Source organism: Hermetia illucens, chromosome 1 (assembly GCF_905115235.1).
Source record: "Hermetia illucens chromosome 1, iHerIll2.2.curated.20191125, whole genome shotgun sequence".
NCBI lineage: Eukaryota > Metazoa > Arthropoda > Insecta > Diptera > Stratiomyidae > Hermetia > Hermetia illucens.
In genome coordinates, this window is record NC_051849.1 from 212,558,349 (window position 1) to 212,572,856 (window position 14,508).

The 14,508-nt window shown below is 42.9% G+C and overlaps 1 protein-coding gene across 1 annotated transcript in view; it reads right to left on the minus strand.

The window, feature by feature from the left end:
* LOC119646642 (transcriptional regulator ERG homolog) overlaps positions 1-12,196 on the minus strand; it is an 80,891-nt gene extending 68,695 nt beyond the window's left edge. The window contains exon 1 of the mRNA XM_038047155.1: positions 10,569-12,196. Within this exon, the coding sequence (XP_037903083.1) occupies positions 10,569-11,070 (502 nt within the window). The 5' untranslated portion in view covers positions 11,071-12,196. The remainder of the gene's footprint in view (positions 1-10,568) is intronic.
* Positions 12,197-14,508: the final 2,312 nt, after the last annotated feature.

Here is a 14,508-nt window from a genome sequence, read left to right on the forward strand (position 1 = left end):
TGGGGGACACTTGGTTCCAACAAGACGGTGCAACAGCACACACTTCAAGAGCATCGATAGCTATTTTGAGGGAACACTTTCCAGAGCGCCTTATCTCAATTAGAGGCGATTTGGAATGACCGGCACGCTCTCCCGATCTGTCCCTTTGTGATTTTTTCTATGGGTTTTTTTGAAATCCCGTGTTTATGTAAACCGTCCAAGAACCCTACAAGATTTGAAGACCAACATCCAAGAAGAAATTGCCAACATAACACCTGCTATGCTAACAAGAGTCATGACAAACGCCAGAAATCGGTTTACACAATGTATAGAGAATGGGGAACGTCACCTAACAGATTTGATCTTCAAAACAATGTAAATAAAAACTTTAGACACGTACCTACATTATAAAAAATAAATAAATATTTTCCGATGCATACAATAGTTTTTATTGAGTTTTGAAAAAAGGAAGTTATGCTGCCCCACCCTGTATAATGTTCACCCTCTCCGGGTAATTTTCACCACCGGCCCGGGTTTTCTTTCAATGGTCCTGCAAAAGATTCAGGACATGCAAGAATTTTTAGTCTACGAGGTCGGGAACGCGAGAAATCGCGGATAATCCACTGCTGGAAGGGCTAGTGAAAATCGAAGAAAATTGAAAATTTCCACGTACCCCGGGTCGTAAAAATGGATAAAAACTGAAAATCGTTGGATTTCGGTGGGCGATGCCTCGTTCGAAAGGGGAGGCGACCCAGATTCAGGACATGCAAGAATTTTTACCCTACGAGGTCGGGAACGCGAGATATCGCAGATAATCCACCGCTGGAAGGGCTAGTGAAAATTGAAGAAAATTGAAAATTTCCACGTACCCCGGGTCGTAAAAATGGATAAAAATTGAAAATCGTTGGATTTCGGTGGGCGATGCCTCGTTCGAAAGGGGAGGCGACCCAGATCCAGGACATGGAAGAATTTTTACCCTACGACGTCGGGAACGCGAGATATCGCAGATAATCCACCGCTGGAAGGACTAGTGAAAATCGAAGAAAATTGAAAATTTCCACGTACCCCGGGTCGTGAAAATGGGGAAAAATCCAAAATCGTTGGATTTCTGTGGGTGGGGCCTCGTTCGAAAGGGGAGACGACCCAAATTCAAGACATGCAAGAATTTTTACTCTACGAGGTCGGGAACGCAAGATATCACGGATAATGCGCCTCAAGAGGGCCTGGTGGAAATGGAGGGAAATTGAAAATTCCCATGAACCCCGGGCCGCAAAAATAGGCGAAAATTCAAAATCGTTGGATTTTTGTCGGTGATATGTCGTTCGAAAGGGGGGACGACGCAAATTCAGCACATTCGAGAACAGAAAACAGAACCCGCAGTGCCGCATCGGCTGAGGTCGCCCTAACTTTTTTCCGAGGTTGATTACTCAATCCGATTATGTTTTAACGATATTGGATGCATGTTCTTGGTTGGCCTTTCGCGGGACCTGTCACCAAGGGAGATCAGGTATGATTTAGCATGGTCGTATAATTCCAACTATACTTTCTAACCGCAGCCAACAGATGTCTTGGAGATGAAGTATGATTAAATGATCTTCACAACCCCCTGAAGAGCGCCACATTCATGCGGTCACAAACATACTTGTCCCCAGCTGCAAGAAAAGTCGGAACGGCTGATTCGACGATGCATGCACAGAGGCTTATCAAGAACTCCGTCGAGAAGAGAAGCGACTTCACAGACGGAAATAGGAGTCCCGGCAAAACCAACAAGTCTGTGAACTCGAAAAGTACAGGAAGTAACCGCATCAGGCGTGAAAATTTACCATAGTTACCAACAAGTCAGCAGGGCGGAGCCTTACACACCTCGATGCTCATCCTGCCGTGACAAAGTGGGAAATCTGATTTCTGAGAGAATGGACATATTGGACCGATGCATGGATGAGTATTTTGATGAACTGCTCAGCAACCAAAATATCGGCGAGTTGGAGGTCCGTCCAACTGAAGACGATGGGCAAATGCTGGCACCACCATGCGTGGAAGAAAAAGTCGGTGCAATTCATCGACTTAAAAACGACTAGTCGCCAGGTGCCGATGGAATTACAGCCGGATTGGTTAAATATGGAGGCGACCAACTACATCAAGTGGTTCATCAACTTATGCTTAGGGTGTGGGACGGGCAACGAGGCATTATCACGCATAGAGGCATCACGTTGTTGAGTACCATCTTTAAAATATCCACTCAACTATCCGGACACCGACCTGAGTTCTTACCAAGAAGAAAAAATGCGAACTCCTGGTCACGTTCGAGAGAAGAATCCTCCGAAGAATTTTGGCCCCCTACATGAGGATGGACGATTCCGTAGCCTACATAACGATGAAATTTATGAGCGATACCACGACTGGCAGGTTGTGAATAAAAATCGGGTAAATAGGTTGCGGTGGGCGGGTCACTTAATCCGTATGGATGAGATGATCCAGCCCGGAGAATCTATAAGGGCAATATCTATGGTAGAAAAAGAAGACGAGGCAGACCCTGTCTAAGATGGAACGATGGCGTAGGTCAGGACGCCGGATAGCTTTTAGGGATATCGAGTTGGTGGACCTTGGCGCAAAACCGGGATATCTGGAGTTCCTTATAAAGGCAGGCTTAAACCGGATACCGGAACCGGGCAAAGTTCTTCTCAAAGAAGGGAGACCTGGTGAATTGGGATCTTTCCAAGAGCATGAAAATGACGCATGAATGAGACCCGATAACATAGTAACACTCGAGCAGTTGTTAAATATTAAGAAGGGTTGAACAGAGTCAAAATTAGAAGAATAACAAAATATAAAGCCCAACATTCCAGAAGCATGATGAAAAAAGGCCAGCCGAAACGAAGTTTATCGTCAAAGGTTAAGCCATGGCCTTAAATAGGGTTTAGATAAGATGAAGAGATTGCGCCAAAAGACAGAAGTGAGGATTTAAGTGAATTAAGAATCGCAAGTAAAAAGAAAACTAGTGTGAAAAGGGGAAAGCCCTCTGAAGAATAATAAAACTAATACAGGTCTCAGAATGAATCCTTGTAGTACATCAGAGGAAGGCAGAAAGCAAAGGGATGTGCAAACATTAAAAGAATGGCGGCTGGATGGGTTAGAACGATGGAAAGTTGATGAAAGAAGAATGCTGAGTGGACTCAGTTTGGACAGAAGTAAAATGTAATTTACGGAGCCAAAAGCCTCAGAGAAATCCTTGTTGTTTCCTACCGGGAATTTAGACATTTGACACAAAGTTGATGACGTCTAGTAGCTTGGTAAAATTGGATCGACCACTACCTACCAAGCGATGCTGCTTTTTAGTTAGAAGATGATCAAATGGAGCGCACAATCTGTCTTTGGTAGATGCCTTAAAAAAAATTTGAAACAAGAAGAAAGGACCAAAAAAGGACAACAATTCTCAGTGAAATTGTAACCCTCATCAGTGTTCATGGGAATAATAAAGGCTTCTTTTCACCGGCTCTGAAAGTGACACCATTCACTATCCTTGTTTAAAATTACACAAAGGGAGGGGAGACATACCATATTGGTTGGTTTTCGCAAAAGGATGTTAAGAAGAACATCAAGTGCACTTTTGACATCAAAATTGAGATCAATAAATGATCAATGAGGTACTCGGCTAAAAGAAGTATTACAGAAGATACGGGGCGGGCCGCACTGATGCAGAGGAGAAAAGAAAAAGGAAGAGAGACGTTAGCCGCCGAGGCTATGACAGTGGGAAAAGGCTGGTTTGCAAAAACGAGACCATAAGGACTTCAAGGTTCCTTGTGCTAACGCAACTTCATTACCTACCAGAATGAACATAATTATCAATAATTTTACCAAGAACCTTCTTCTTCGGCCTTTATCCCGTTCAAACGCGTTTGGTGATTGCGCCACTTTGTTCGGCCTTTGAGCCTTGGCCTGGATGTAGGCGCGAGGTCCTCAAATTCATATCCAGCGTAAGAAACCATCATTTTGGTCGTTTTCTATCAACTTCAATGTTTTGGCCAAGGATCGCAGGGACAAATAAGCGTAGTTTCCGGAATACAACATTTTTTTCCTTAATGCAAGTTGCAGGCGAAGCTTTCTATTGATGTCAGCATCGGAAAGGATCAAGAAAGTAGATCAAGTCGTTTGGCATAAAAAGTGCGGAGGCTTTGGTCGCATTTTTAGGGAGAAAAGATGGAAATTTATGGCTAGTAAGGTTAAATTTGGGGCCTAGAAGTGGGGGTAGAAGGTTCGCGCATTACGTGTGAGTCGAGACTAGCGATTAGGACAACGAATTCGAGAGCAAACTTATGATATTAAAACTATAATAATAAAGGATTTGCTAATAAAGGTAGGCAGGCAATCCCGAAATCTGCTAGCAATTCGTTAATTGAATGTTAGGCAACGAAGATAATGTACGTACATCCCCTCGAAGGAACCTACCACATGGTATGGAATAACATTCTTAGTCAGGACCAGGGTGAACTGGTCGTCCTTCTGAACATCGTCGGTGGAAAGCATCGATTAGATGTTGGGCCCCGTGAAAATCGAGCAAAATTGAAAACTTCCACGTACCCCGAGTCGTAAAAATGGGAAAAAAATTCAAAATCGTTGGATTTCTGTCGAAGGGCTAGTGAAAATCGAAGAAAATTGAAAATGTCTATGTACCCCGGGTCGTGAAAATGAGCAAAAATAAAAAATCGTTGGATTTCTGCGGGCGATGTCTCGTTCGAAAGGGGAGGCGACCCAGATTCAGGACGTGCAAGAATTTTGAACCTACGAGGTCGGGAACGCGAGATATCGCGGATAATCCACCGCTGGAAGGGCTAGTGAAAATCGAAGAAAATTGAAAATGTCCACATACCCCGGGTCGTGAAAATGTTCAAAAATCCAAAATCAATGGATTTCTGTTGGCGATGCCTCATTCGAAGGGGGAGGCGACCCAGATTCAGGACATGCAAGAATTTTTACTCTACCAGATCGGGAACGCGAGATATCGCGGATAATCCACCCCTGGAGGGCCAGCTGGAAATCGAGGAAAATTGAAAATCTCCAGGTACCCCGGGTCGTAATAATTGACAAAAATTCAAAATCGTTGGATTTCTTTGGGCGATGTCTCGTTCGAAAGGGGAAACGACTCAGATTCAGGACATGCAAGAAGTTTTACTCTACGAGGTCGGGGACGCGAGATATCGCGGATAATCCACCGCTGGAGGGCCTGGTGGAAATCGCGGAAAATTGAAAATTTCCACGTTCCTCGGGTCGTGAAAATGGGCAAAAATCCAAAATCGTTGGATTTCAGTGGGCGATGTGTCGTTCGAAAGGCGAGGCGACCTAGATTCCGGACATGCAAGAATTTTTACCCCACGCGGTCGGGAACGCGAGATATTGCGGGTAACTGCCGGATCATCGTGCACTTGCCAACCGTCCGCTAATTGCTGCCGTGCGAATCGAGCCACCGATAAAACAGCTTCACGAATGCACTTGTATGTCGAATTAAATAGTGACGACTTTATGAGAAAAGGGAAGAAACGATCTCACTTATGCGATTACAAGCCATTGTCAATATCCATACCATACCATGAAAATTTTTGAGCGCATGGTTGACAGCCGCATTCATGATATAATTCAAATAACTGTGAACCAAGCTGGGTTTAACGGGCGACTCCTCATGCATGATGATGAGCAGTTGAAAAGGTGGAAAGAACTCTTCGCCACGATTCTGACTGATTCTGGAATAATGTGCAGTTTTGATTTTCGCTTCACTTGTTCTTTATCGTTTTCGAGAAAGCTTTCGACATCATAAACAAGGAGTGCATCTGGCGTGCTCTACGCAGGAGGGGCATTCCGCAAGCAAAAATCTCGAAGGATTTTGAGGTACAAAACGGGGTCCGCCAGGGTCGCATCCTGTCATCGATATTATTTCTTTTTGTTATCGATGACGTTCTTCATGTTGCCTTGTCCGAAGGACGTGGAAAAGTTCAATAGACATGACATCTTTCGTCAAATATCCCAACTATGCTGATGACATTTGTTTGCTCTCCCACCGTTCAGTGGACCTTGGCCACCAACAAAACCAAAGTTTTCGGTGGCAAACTGGGTCATTGTACTCTCCCTATTTGCATTAATGAGGAGGGAATCGAAGGCGTCGATCAATTTGTATATCTAGGAAGCGTGGGACTCGTACGCGATGTGATACTTAAAAGCAGACAAAGGTAATGCCACTGTAATGATAGATAAACAACACTACGACGGTCTAGTGATGGGAAAGTTGACTGGAGGTAAATACTTTGAAGTAAGAAATTATCCATTCCAACATCAATAAAACGAGTAGAAAAAGCAAGGGGCTGTATGCTCTCTAGCGATTTATTAACCAGCCCAGCTACGGATACCAAACCTCTCTTTACCTAGAATTCGATGTTAACCAAAAATACATAAACCAGGCAATGGGATGAGGGAATTTTTTGCGGATTCGAATTACCCAACATACAACATTGTGATGTGACTGGTCAATGGAAAACAATCGGCCAAACATTCAAAGGAAGTAATAGCAAAATGGAGTGTACCCGGGTTTTTAGCTGAGAATGGCGCCTTGTGTCATTTGATGTCAAAGCTTCATTCCCTAGCACGCCGGTAAAAGTAGCAATATTGAAATTTGAAGAATGGCTACCACAGATTAGATCAACGTCAAAATGGAGAGCATACACAATGCACATTAAAAAAGTTAGACATACTGTTGATAGGATCAAGTAGAATTTCCCAGCTAAAATCTCACCTTTCCAGGGAAAAGAATCAGAAAACTGTATATGAGATGAATGGTATTTATAAAATCGCTTGCGTAGAATGTCCAAAAGTATATATCGGACAAACGAAAAGGCCGGTAACATCTAGATTTAGGGAGCATATGAAGGAGGCAGAAGTGGCTAATAAGTACTCCCGAGAATCCATAGCATCTATGGTGGCTAAGCATATAGTGGAATGCGACCATACAGTTGGCACTGACGATCTTAAAGTACTGAAACAGGTAGGAGAAATTAACCAAACAGCCCGCGGACACAAGATTGAATTCAGAATTAGGTAATTGTCATTTCCTATTATTTAAAAAACTAATTAATCCTTCCAGGCTTTAAAAATAAGTTAAAAAGGAATATAGTAGTGTAATTAGGACTAATTGAAATAAAATTTGTAATAGTTTTTAATAAAACTAATTATGAAAGGAACAAATGGACCCCTAAATCTCGGTTTATGCAAGTAAAATAAATAATAATAATAATACGGCGATCCGAAGAGTAAGGTTCGAAGTGTAGCAGGTATATTAAAATCATTTCAGGTCACTGTCGGTGTTCATCAAGGAAGGGTCTCCTCTCTCGATGTTTTTTTACCTTGTAGTTTATAACAAACCTGATCCCAAGCAACTTGTCCAAAAAAAAACGCTTCATGCAACACAGTCTGAGAGTGAATCTCAATAAAACAGAGTTTTTTATGATGATGATGTTGAACTATCACTGTCAGTAGGAGCGACCTGCTCGCAAGTAAACGATATGAATATCTCGTATACGCTATCTGCGCAACTTAATGAAGTATCGTTCCACAAGTGGCGTTTTTTGTGATCGACGCATCAAGGAACATCTCCAATCCGGTCTGTCGACGTCTACGATTGTAAATATTGGCTGACTATACAAGACAATAAACGGCGCCTCGCGGTAAATTAGACAAAGATGTTGCGTTGGATCGCCATGATCACATCCGAAATGAGGACATCTGATCGGTATGGGGTTGCATCGTGGAAAAATTACAAGGGAAGCGTCCTCGATGGTATCAACATGTAATTAGAAGGGAACAAAACTCATTTCTAAATACTGGTCTGAACATCTAAGTCGATAGGAAACGACCAAAAAGCAGGCAGAATCAAGGAGGGCTTGATATTAATGCTCATTTGAGAACCTTGCGGAGCAGATCTAGGGCCGAGCAAAATGGCGCAATCAATCAATAGAAGACGACCGACCTCACTTCTGGACGGAACAAGCCTGAAGAAGGAGAGGAGGACGGAATATTACAATGGGCAAAAATAATTTTCTACCAGTTTTTTTTTCTCTCGAGGTACAGAGAACTTCCGCTCATAAAGCATACTATACGGTCCTTCTCATAATGAAGTCGAGAAAATACCATAAATGCTTTACGTATATATAAAATCTTAATCCATCCAATCCTGTTGTATGAGCCTTGGTCCCTGTTATAAGTGTGAAAAAGATGAATGATATTTTTGAAAGGATTTTGAAGCTGCCAATTAATAAGCAACCTACCAGTATTACAATTGACTGGACCCATGAAGAATAAAAAGCAGAGCCCCTGGTCACCAGTCTAAATAGAAACCAAGAGAACATTAGAAGGATTCACATCATGCAGATTATAGGCCTAGCAAGACCAGGGTTCAGTTTGGGACACAACATCGTCGAAGAAAATAGTAAATTATCCGTTTTTACTTTGAAAAAGGGAGCCATGATAGAGATTACTATTAGGTTGTTGCAAATGAAATGTCGGCTATTTGAGTAAAATTTCAAAAAACTATAACTTTTATGAAAATTAATTTTATTAGTCAAAATAAGAACCAGCAGCTTCAATGCACTTCTCCCAACGAGATACAAGGGCATTTATTCCAGTTTCGTAAAAGTCTGGGTTTCTAGAGCTAAGAAATTCTTCAAGGGCACTTTTGACAGCTACTTCATTCCTGAATTGTTTCCCCGCCAAAAAGTGATCCAAATGCTTAAAAAAGTGGTAGTCGGTTGGCGAGAGGTCGGGTGAATATGGTGGATGAGGAAGAGTCTCATATCGTAATTCATTTAATTTTTGGACTGTCATTCTGGAAACATGAGGTCGGGCGTTATCATGAAGCAGTATCACTCCATCTCTGTTGACCAATCTAGGCCGCTGAACACGTAATTTCTCGTGCATTTCATCAAGTTGGGCACAATATTCCTCTGCATTAATTGTTTCACCACGCTCCAAAAACGAATAATGAATAATTCCAGATGCAGACCACCAAACAGTTCCATTACCTTCTTCGGGTGAAGGCTCGGTTTTGGCATGTGTTGTGGAGGCTGATCGGCATCTAGCCATTGCGCTGATCTGCGACGGTTGTCGTACAATATCCACTTTTCATCGCATGTCACTATTCTGCGCAAAAAGGGATTGTTCCTGTTGCGGTTGAGTAGAGAACTGGATATTTCCATTCGCAGCGCCATGTTTTGCTCGTTGAGTTCATGCGGAACCCACTTATCAAGCTTCTTCACCTTTCCAAGCTGTTGTAAGTGCCGAGATACTGTCGAATAGTGTACGCCTATTTTCTCTGCAATGTCACGAATCGATGATCGGGGATCAGATTCCACTATCAAACGCAACTCGTCGTTGTCGATCGATGGTCCTGGGTGTCCACGAGGTTCACTTTGGAGGGTCATGTCGCCTGATCGGAATTTTTCGAACCACCGCTGTGTCGTCCGTTCGTTTGCTGCGTCAGCTCCAAATGCTCTGCAAATGTTTCTGGTTGCCTCCGCTGCGTTGTGACCAAGTTTAAATTCATATAGAAAAAGTAGACGTTTTTGACTCCCTTCCATGCTTTTTTCTTTGAGTTTTACTTGGAACTTCAATGACGATTGAAACTGAAATGACTCCTTGATCGAACGAACGACTATTTATACTCAATTATCCCATACCACCAGAGTCACCTTGCGGCAGTTTTAAACATTAAAATCATAACTAACTTCACTTCATTGAAAAATCCGACATTTCATTTGCAACAACCTAATATATATACCATTGTACGTTCGATTAGAGGTGAAGATTGCAAAGGGAAAGAGTGGTTATTGACCAGGACTAAATTCCATTTGGCAAGTACTCCACATCCACCACATCCTTTAGATTTGGCCTCCCGTAGTCTTATTTCTTCGCAATAAAACAAACGAACTACTCAGGTCAAACAAAGAAGCCATCGACAAAGCTGTGGCCAAATCTGTCTATTAATTGAAAATTCAAAAATTAAAAAAAAAAAACCGGAACCAATTCCATTTAAAAGCAGATATTGAACAAATCTAGATTCGATTCAAAAATAAGATTTTGATCTCATGCCGTCGGGAGCTGGCGTCTGTTGAGTGAGAGTAACCGTCGGCATTGAGGTTGTTTCTGCTGCCAGGGATTTTTTTTTTGATAATTAGATTGCATCGAATTTCACATAAAGGGTGGAAATATTTTCGTGAGAACAACCTTCAAATATACTTCTTAGCTTTTCCTCTAATTTAAGCAAAGGTTTCACTAAGTTAATTCTTAGGTTTCACAGAATATGTGAGCAAGCCGACGGCGCCAAGGATTCGCTAAGACAGGTCTGTATAGTGTAGTTTCCGATTTGATAAGTATCTATCCCAGTAATGTACCAAACCAATTATTAAGAGTCTCTATTACTCATATTATCACTTCCTCAATTTGCACTTCTACTCGCTTCTCCACTATTGATTCGGTTCTTATTATATGTGCACATATTAAAAAAGGACTGCTCATTTGTGTCCTCTAAAATTTAACATTATTTCAATACTCACTTGGCTCATTATCATTCAAAAAAGGACTAGTCGCTCGTCCTGTACCACTATGCAACCAATGCGCAAAATGTTTCGCCAGAATAATTCCGCCTTGCCGTGATCCTGCGCATACCCAAAAATCGGCTCGCGTCATTGCACACAACTCCTTCCCCGTCGTTGGAAACCTGGATAGGTCGGGTTGAGGATCAATTTCAAATTTCTTCGTGATCCACTTCAACCAGTTGCTTATATGTTCCGCAGTCCACTCGTTAGGATCAGAAGGGACCATCACCAGGGCGTCGTTGTCTTCCTCTTCCTCGGGTTCCTCATCACTGCTCTTATTGCTAGGTACACTACCGCTAAGCACTTGCTGAACCTCTAGGTCCAGGATATCCTCCTCGTCCTTCTCAAGCACTTCCTCTTCATCCTTCTTTTCCACCTCGGCATCACTTTCTTTCGGCGTCTTCTCGATTTCCGGGTCATTTTCATACATATTCCAGTAATTTCTCTGTTTGAAGAGCATTCGAAATGAGGAGTTCACTTACGCCCGCACTGCACAGCACCTAGTCGAGCTGGTGGTTATCATTTGTTTACAAACTCGATTGTCGCACAATTCGCACATCGCATAATAATTATTTTTCTGAAATTTTTCACCTTGATGAGATGGACGTGCGTTTCACGTCACTTCACCGTAACTGTCGTGCAGTTTTGCACAAAATATTCATTTTTCCTTTGAATCACACTCGCGATCGCCAAAACCAGAAACGGTTTTCTCAGAAAAACCACAGAAGATTGTTAAGCGGGCGACCATCAACTCTTGTTCATTGCGTAAAGAGATCGTGCTGTCGTCGTTGTCTGTTCAACGTCTTTTCGGGGGGTACTTGCTTGTATCTATTTTGACCGATTTTCAACAATAGTTGGACGTCAATTGTTAAAGATATTTTCAAGGATAACGGTCGAGGCAATGGCTGTACACTGTCTCGGGAATTCCCCAGCAATGAGCAATTGATAGAGGAATTTTCACGTTTTACAATTGAATCCTTGAACGTGGTCGTTAGTCGGAAACATAAATTAACGTTGAAGCGATCTATTTGCCGCGAGCATGAGTTTCTGCAGAGTTTCGAGAGACGAACGAAAAACAAAACGAGATGATTCACAATCAGACAGAATTTCTTGGAATTATAACAGGCACTGGATTTTTTTAAAAAAGTCACACACTAAAAATAGGCACATTCACTACAGGAGATACTTATTAAAAAATTGTAGCTTTTCGAAGATTCCGATGAGTAATACGTTTTGCTGAGTGAAAGTGTAATCGAATGATTTTTTACGACCGGGTTTACGTTATTGTGAATTTTTGTGAAATAGTAAAAAACGGTTCCTCACTGACTGTGCTTATACCGAACCGCACGACTTGGATTTCGGACGACTGCACTCATATCCTCAACAGGCTACATGTCCCCCAAGCTTTTGCCTATACCAGATTTAAAGAAAACCCTGCCCGGCTCCTTTTAAACAAAACTCAAAACTAATTAACTTTTCACACAATTCAAATTAAACTCCATTAATCAATCCCCGGGATGCACTCGAATCCTACTACAACTTTGATCCTTAACCGGCGACAGAGACCCAGGCGCAACAACGGCTGATTTTGTGCACCGAGTAATTGAGACTGATCCGCCACACAAATACGCTACAGTACGCTGGGGCCGCTGGCGCTGTTCCGTTGGCGGTGATTCATGCCGGGCTTTCGCGAAAAATTTCATTCATGAAAAACGTAAAAGTTCATATGTGTAGGGGGTCCGCGTGCAGGGGGCTCGCGAAAACTCACGTGGCATTCGTGTCTACATGCTGCGGATGTGCGAGAGCATTGGGGCCTGGTCGTGATGCGAGAGAATAGCGACTTATTTGGGTGATCGATGTTGCAGAAACATGATAGTGATCGCGATTGTCTGAAATGACGAATTTTCCATGCATCATGTTGAAAGCTAGGCAAACGTGTTTGGTGGCGAATTGGGGAGGCAGTTGGTGTTTTGGAAATGGATTGGATGCACGCGTACTGACCACTAGCTGGCTTGTGGGCAACAATTCGTGACAAATCACTGGAAATTTGGACAGCGGAATTGGCAAAATTGTGGTTTCGAGGGAACTGATAAGAGGTTTCGGAATGTTGGAATTTTTGGTGTTTTTATCTTTTGGGAATTACAATGCAAAATGAACCAATTTCCTTTGGGGGAACCGGTTTTCCGCAAATATCTTTGAGGGAAACAGAGGCCTTCAAATGAAAAATGCACACTAATAAAATCTTAACAGGTTGTAAATATGAGGGAAAGTTAAGACTTATAGAACTGCAATAATAATTCTAACGAGTCGGAAACTCAGCGCTTCAGGTATGAAAAGTATCATCCAGGGGTTGCCCCGCCAGCAAGTAAGGGCACACCCTTCAGAAATCTTTGAAAGTGACGGCAATCATCAGAGACGAGACGATGCAGCATATCGGTTGCAAAGTAGGCGACGACAAAACTCCACCCCTTAAGCTCGCCATGAAATCTAGACCGGACATGTTCACTGAGTTGTTCGAAGCGTCCATGTTCGAAGATACTACCTTGATCGAAAAGTTCACGGAATGATCGCCATGTAGCGCTCTTAGCATTCGGTTGTCCTTCTTTGTGTGTGTGTTGCTCAACTGTCACTCATATTGCTGCCAAAGTTTGGCGTTATTTCATCATCAGTTGTGAAAATTACGTCGAGTTGAGTACATATATCTACGAGCATGTTCACGACTTTCAAGAATTTTCAAAATGGATTTGAATAACCTACAACGAGTTTGCATTAAATTTTGTGTTAAAAACGATTTCAACGGTGCGCAAACCTTGCAAATGTTGGAAAAGTGTTTCGGCAACGATGATTTTAAGAAAACTGCCATTTTAGAGTGGCACGAACGCTTCAGAAAAGGTCGCGAGTGCATCGCCAATGACGAGCGCAGCGGCAGGCCATCGACATCGAAATCCGAAGAAAACGTTGACAAAGTGAAGTAAATGTTGGCCAAACACCGCAAATTAATCATCAGAGAGATTTTTTGGATCCGTTTAAAGCATTGTGGTGAACGATTTGGGTCTCCGTCATGTTGCAGCCAAATTGGTGCCGAAAGACTTAAATTTAATGGAAAAGAAGGACCGTGAGCACATCGCCAAAGACATGATTTCCATGGCTGATTTTCACCCAACATTCATCAAACGCATCATTACTGGAGACGAGACGTGGGTTTATGAGTACTACACGCAGTTCAGATGTCAGGCGAATGAATAGCGCGCATCGGATGAGCCGAGACCGAAGAAACCGCGTCGCTTCCAGTCAAAGAAGAACGCGATGCTCAGGGTTTTCATCGATTACCACAGTGTGGAGCATAGTGAACTCTTGCCACGAGGTCAGACTGGCCAGAAAGGAAAGTATAGGAATTCTCAACTTGGGAGAAACTGGAAATCCGACTACGGTCGGGCCGTATGCGGTACTACAGTTTAAAGCTACTCGTAAAGGGAAGAGGAAGGCTCGGCAGAAGGGAACTTCAGCTACTAAGGGGACTACAGGCTGAATCCACCTTTCTCCTTCACCATTACCGGGAGGAGCAGGAGAAAAGGAGCTGGTGACGTGGAAACTAATGGTTTAACGCCGGCATGTGGAAATGGCTGATGATGATGTGGAAATGGCTCCAAGCGGTCCGGCCACCGTGAACCTGGAAATGCCCCAAACCGGCGGCAGAGGAAGGCACTGCGAAGGAAGATGAAGCACCCGGTGAATGAGAACATGGACGTGACTGTCGAGAGAAATCGGACACAAGGAAGCGGTGAGATCAACACTGTACGCACCAGACTCTTCTGTCAGTGGTAATCATCATCAACGGCGCAACAACCGGATCCGGTCTAGGCATGCCTTAATAAGGAACTCCAGACATCCCCGTTTT